The sequence below is a fragment of the Symphalangus syndactylus genome, chromosome 1 (genome assembly GCF_028878055.3).
Source record: "Symphalangus syndactylus isolate Jambi chromosome 1, NHGRI_mSymSyn1-v2.1_pri, whole genome shotgun sequence".
Classification (NCBI taxonomy): Eukaryota; Metazoa; Chordata; class Mammalia; order Primates; family Hylobatidae; genus Symphalangus; species Symphalangus syndactylus.
The window spans coordinates 113,649,954-113,655,964 of record NC_072423.2 but is presented as its reverse complement, the minus strand read 5'-3'; the positions used below and the strand labels follow the sequence as shown (position 1 = coordinate 113,655,964).

The 6,011-nt window shown below is 42.2% G+C and overlaps 1 protein-coding gene across 1 annotated transcript; it reads right to left on the bottom strand.

The window, feature by feature from the left end:
- Positions 1–4,952: 4,952 nt before the first annotated feature.
- LOC129482865 (mitochondrial import inner membrane translocase subunit TIM14) lies at positions 4,953–5,727 on the bottom strand. Its single transcript, XM_055279370.2, has one exon. The coding sequence runs from the start codon at positions 5,641–5,643 to the stop codon at positions 5,293–5,295; it is 351 nt and encodes a 116-aa protein (XP_055135345.1). The 5' UTR covers positions 5,644–5,727; the 3' UTR covers positions 4,953–5,292.
- Between the last annotated feature and the right edge of the window lie 284 nt (positions 5,728–6,011).

The window sequence follows — 6,011 nt, the reverse complement described above, 5'->3', positions numbered from 1 at the left end:
TTTTTTGAGACAGTCTTACTCTGTCGCCAGGCTGGAGTGCAGTGGCGTGATCTTGGCTCACTGCAACCTCCACTTCCCAGGTTCAAGAAATTCTCCTGCCTCAGCCTCCTGAGTAGTGGGACTACAGGTGCCCGCCAGCACGCCTGGCTAATTTTTGTATTTTTAGTAAAGACGGGGTTTCACCATGTTGGACAGGATGGTCTTGATCTCCTGACCTCGTGACCTGCCCTCCTCGGCCTCCCAAAGTGCTGGGATTACAGGCGTGAGCCACCGCGCCCAGCCCTTTCTCTTTTTTTTTACTCACCACTATACTAACAAGGACTCTTCATTTTCTTAGTGGTGGTGGTTGAATTGTAAAAGTTTTTTACTTTGATGAAGTTTAGTTTATCAGTTGTTTCTTTTATGGATCATGCCTTTGGTGTCGTATCTTAAGAACTTTTTGAAGTCTTGTTTTATTCTTACATGTAGGCATGTGATCCACTTTGTGTTCATTTTTGGGCATGGTGTAAGGGAAGAGTCTAAATTCATCTTTTCATGGGCGGATTTCCATTTGTCCCAGCACCATTTGTTGCAGAGTATCTTTCCCCCATTGAATTGCTTTGACACCTTTGTCTAAATCAGTTGGGCATAAATATAAGGGTTTATTTCTAAACTCTTAGTTCTGTTCCATTGATCTGTGCCTGTCCATGATTGTGTGGTATTGATGACTCTGGCTCTAAAGTATTCGTAAGTCATTAAATCAGGTAATGTAATGCCTCCAACTTTGTTCTTTTTCAAAATTCTTTTGACTTTTCTAGATACTTTGCATTCCTATGTCACTTTTATGATCAGATTGTCAATTACTACAGAAAAGCCTTCTGAGGTTTTAAATATATATTGTGTTTAATTTACAGATCAATTTGAGAATTGCCATTTTGACAATATAGTCTTCCAGTCTGTGAACATGGAGTTTGTGTCCATTTATTTAGATATTTCTTGATTTCTCTTAGCAGTATTTTGTTATTTTCAGTATATAAGTCTCACACTCCTTTTGTTAAAATGTTCATATTACTTTGCTATTATGATTGGAATTGCTTGCTGAATTTTGTTTTCAGACTTTTTGGTGCTAGTATATAGAAATACCATTGATTTTTGTTTATTGATCTTATATGCTGTGACCTGTCTAAATTCAATCTGTTTTATCATTTTTTTTAAATGTCCGTGTGCGCCTTCCTTGAGATTTTCTACATTATCATGTCATCTGCAAATAAAGACATTTACTTCTTTCTTTCCAATCTGTATGCCTTTAATTTTTTCCTGTCTTATCATACTGGCTAGAAATCCAGTACACTGTTGAATGAAAGTGGCAAAAGTGGACATCCTTGCCTTGTTCTCAATCTTAGGGAGGAAAACCTTCAGTCCATCACTGTTCAATCTGATGTTAACCTGTGGGTTTTTCATCTATACCTTTTCCAAATTGAGGAAGTTTTATTCTGTTATTAGTTTCTTGAGAGTTTGTATCATGAATTGGTGTGAGATTTCATCAGATGCTTTTTCTGCATCTATGAGGTGACATGGTTTTTGTTCTTTAGCCTGTTAATATTGTTATAACATTATTTTTAAGATGTTGATCCAACATTGCATTCCTGGGATAAATCCCACTTGGTTGTGGTGTATAATTATTTTTTATGTTGTCGGATGTGGTTTGCTAATATTAAGTATTTTTGCATCTGTGTTCACTTGAGATATTTTCTGTAGTTTCCTTTCCATGTAATGTCTTTGGTCAGTAATACCAGCTTTACAGAATGAGTTAGGGAGTGTTGCTTACATCTCTCTTAAAGAGTGTGTGAAGGATTGGTATTTTTTCTTTTTAAAATATTTGATAGAATTCACCAAAGGAGCCACCTGGGCCTCTGTTTTTGTGGGAAATTTTTAAATTTCTAATTCATTTTCCTGACTCGTCTGGGGTGCCTCTTAGGGTGGGCACCTGCTTCTCTTAGGGGGTGGGACCCTTGTGGTTAGAGAGATTCTTGCCCCACCAGCAGGGATTGAGATCACCAGAGTGAGCATGGTGTGTGTCCTTACAAGCTCCTCACTTTTCCTCTCTCCCTTGCCTTAGGGTGCTCACCTCTCCTTGTCTCAGAGACCATCCCTGTTCTCCACTCTTATACTGCCCACCACCACCTTTTTCTAACTTGTGAATATAAGAGGCCTTGGAGCTCAGCCCTGGGTTCTGATTTCACTCCATGCATTCTCCCTAGCTGGTACCACCTTATCCCACATGTGAGGAAGGTGTCTGGAATCTTATTTTTTGGACTGGCCCAGATTCATGCACTCACTTGGATATGTCCAATATGATCATAGTTCAAAGTGGAAATTTTGATTTTATCCTCAAACCTGGTCATCCCCCAGTTTCCCCCAATCTTCTCACCTACCCAGTTGCTCATTCAGGAACCCAGCAGTGGGTTTTGGAGGTGGGAGAAGTTGAGGGTCATTCATTTCCTTCTTCCTCCTCTCCAATAACCAAGTCATGACCTAGTTCTGTTGACACTACTTCCAATTCAGTTCTCTCCTCTCTTGCCACACTAGTCCACACCATCAGCATATCTTTTAGAAGCTGGATTATGGGCCGGGCGCAGTGGCTTACGCCTGTAATCCCAACACTTTGGGAGGCCGAAGAGGGCAGATCACGAGGTCAGGAGTTCAAGACCAGCCTGGCCAACATGGTGAAACCCCATCTCTACTAAAAATACAAAAATTAGCCGGGCGTGGTGGCGGGTGCCTATAATACCAGCCACTTGGGAGGCTGAGGCAGGAGAATCACTTGAACCCAGGAGGCAGAGATTGCAGTGAGCCGAGATTGCGCCACTGCACTCCAGCCTGGGCGACAGAGCAAGACTCCGTCCCCCCAGCCCAGAAAAAAAAAAAAGAACCTGGATTACTACAATGATCTCCTAACTGGTCTTCCTACTTCCCCTTGCTCCCCCTCCAATCTATAGACAGCAGAGCAGCCAGAATGAAATTGTAAAGGTGTAAATTGCAGCATGCTCAGATCCCTCCAGTGGCTCCCAGGACCTCAGGGCCTATTCTCCTACTGGGATGGCCTGGGGAACAGTTCACATATAGTACCCCTAACAGACAGGATGTGTGCCCCCAACCCAGGATGGAGGGTCTGGGGCACTTAGCCCCTGCATTCCAAGCAGAGCTCTCCTTCATTCTTGATTTTTTTTTTTTTTTTTTTTTTTTTTTTTTTTTAGATGGATTGTTGCTCTGTCACTCAGGCTGGAGTGCAATGGCACGATCTGGGCTCATTGTAGCCTCTGCCTTGGGTTCAAGCGATTCTTCTGCTTCAGCCTCTGGGGTAGCTGGGATTACAGGCACCTGCCACCATGCCTGGCTAATTTTTGTATTTTTAGTAGAGATGGGGGATTCACCATGTTGGCCAGGCTGGTCTTGAACTCCTGACTTCAGGTGATCTGCCTGCCTTGGCCTCCCAATGTACTGGGATTACAGGCATAAGCCACCGTGCCCAGCCTCACGATTTATTTTGAATTAAAAATACTGAATTTTAGGTTTGGGGACAAAGCAGTAAACAAAACTGATAAAATTCCCTGCATCTTAGAGCTGAAACTAGAACAAGACTTGTCTTTCCGTCGTATTCAGATCTAATTTTGTGTGTTTTAATAAGATTGGGCTCTAATTTGGTTGAATTTAATCTGCAAGAATCTAGAGGAAGCCTAAACTGGGAGTTTTAGGGTAGGAAAGGACTTGGCTTCTTGTCTGCTGGGTGTAACAGTGTGGGTGAAGGACCCCGGGAGAGCAGGGCCACGGACACTATTCTCAACATTACTTTTATTATTTGCTGGTAGACTATGGCAAACTTGTTCATAATGTTATTTTTTATACTATCTTTAAGTTTTAGCATTAAGCATGGATTGAGGAGCTTTACGTCTTTCTCCTTGATTTTGAATTAAATAACTTTTTTTTTTTTCTGAGATGGAGTCTTACTCTGTTGCCCAGGCTGGAGTGCAGTGGTGCGATCTCAGCTCAATGCAACCTCCTCCTCCCTGGCTCAAGTGATTCTCCTGCCTCAGCCTCCCAAGTAGCTGGGATTACAGGCATGCACCACCACACCCGGCTAATTTTTGTATTTTTAGTAGAGACTAGTTTTCACCATGTTGGCCAGGCCGGTCTTGAACTCTTGGCCTCAAGTGATCCACCTACCTCAGCTTCCCAAAATGCTTGGATTACAGGCATGAGCCACTGTGCCTGGCCAAATTAAATAACTATTATCTAGGTGCTCACACATAAATTATTTTATGTAAACTATTGGCAAAGTTTAAATAATTTTGGAAGTGCATGTCGTTTAAAGCCTCACTACTCAACATGTAGTCCATGGACAGGCAGCATCAGCATCACCCAGAAGCAGGCCCTTGTGGCTGGTCCTACAGGCCAGCCTCATCTTGCAAGGCCAGTTTCCCCAGACCTTGTGTGATGTGTGATGTTGACCACCATAGATGGGCCCTGAGTTTCCTGGGAGAAGTCACCCAACCCAGTCCCATTGTGTGCAGGATCCAAGAGGCTGGGCCTAGTGACCCACAGAAGACCTGGATGAGGCCAGGTAGCACTTTTTTTTTTTTTTTTTTGCCTTTAAACATCATTTAAATTTATTAGTGTATAAATTTTAGAGTCCAAATTAAATATGTTGATATTGAGAACATTTCAGTTTTCAGTTTTGCTAACAGTGTTTAAGCTTAATCATAACAATTGCAGAAGTTTGATTTATGTCAAGAAATAGCCAACTGAAGGAATAATTTATAAATGGTCAGTACCTTTAAGGGGCTAGCTGAATACAATGTAAATACTCATGCCTGTAATCCCAGTACTTTGGGAGGCTGAGGCGGGAGGACTGCTTAAACCCAGGAGGTTGAGGCTGCAATGAACTGTGATTGTACCAGACCTGTACTCTGAAATCTTTATCATACTATTTTTAATGCATGAAATAAAAGAGAGCAAGGACTGTCATCTTCACTTTGCCTTGAAAAGTAGACATAGGTCCCAAATTATCTGCTAAATGAGTAATGAACAATGTTTCTATTCAGATGGTGTGTGCTTGCCCATAATATGCAAATATTCTAAACTGTAATCTGATTTAAAATCCCCAAATTTAAACAAGAAAATTATACCAAGGCTTTGAGATTTAGCTTGTGCTAAATCATTTTTTAAAATTGTAGCTCTGAGGCATTTTATTATAAAAACTTAGTACTCATATACATAAACTAATATGAACTTAAAATTCATCATACATTTACTTCATTTTTTAGCTTGACCTTCTAGTAAATCTTTAGCTTCATTGATTTTGGCTGCTATATAAGGAGATCCTCCTTTGTCAGGATGATTTAAAAGCATAATTCGTCGATGAGCATCTCTTATTTTCCCTTTATTGGCAGTAGGGCTTACACCTAGTATTAATGCTGCTTCCCGTTTTGTCATTTTGGGTTCAAACCCACCTCTATAATAGCCAGCACTGAAGGCAGATTTTGGTAGGCTTTGAAAAACTTGTTTTACTTGAGGCTCCATATGCTTCATGGCTTGCAAAACGTAACGGCCTGCAAATCCTGCAGCAGCAATGGTCAGTCCAACTGCTACCACTGTACTGGCCATGGCTCCAGCTGGGCTCCCTTGCTTCCACTGGGAGCACAGCTCATCCCAGCTCAGAGGGCGCGGCCAACACCTGCACGCCTTTACCAAAGAAGAGGCCAGATAGCACTCTTTTTTCGTAGTGGAGGATTCTGCAAGGGAGTGATGTGGCGTGAATGAGGTACATTTGCATTCTGTGGGCCTGCAAGGGTTGGAAGTAGCCTTTGCCAGCTGAACATCAATTTCTTCACTGTGGGAGAGGATCTGAGGGTCTCGACTTATCTTGCTCAGCCCAAACCTGCCCATTTCCCAACCTCACTCCCGAGTCACCTCTTGCAGCATCCCTTTTCCCCTCCTCTTACCCACCAATGGGTGCCAACCAGGATTTAGGT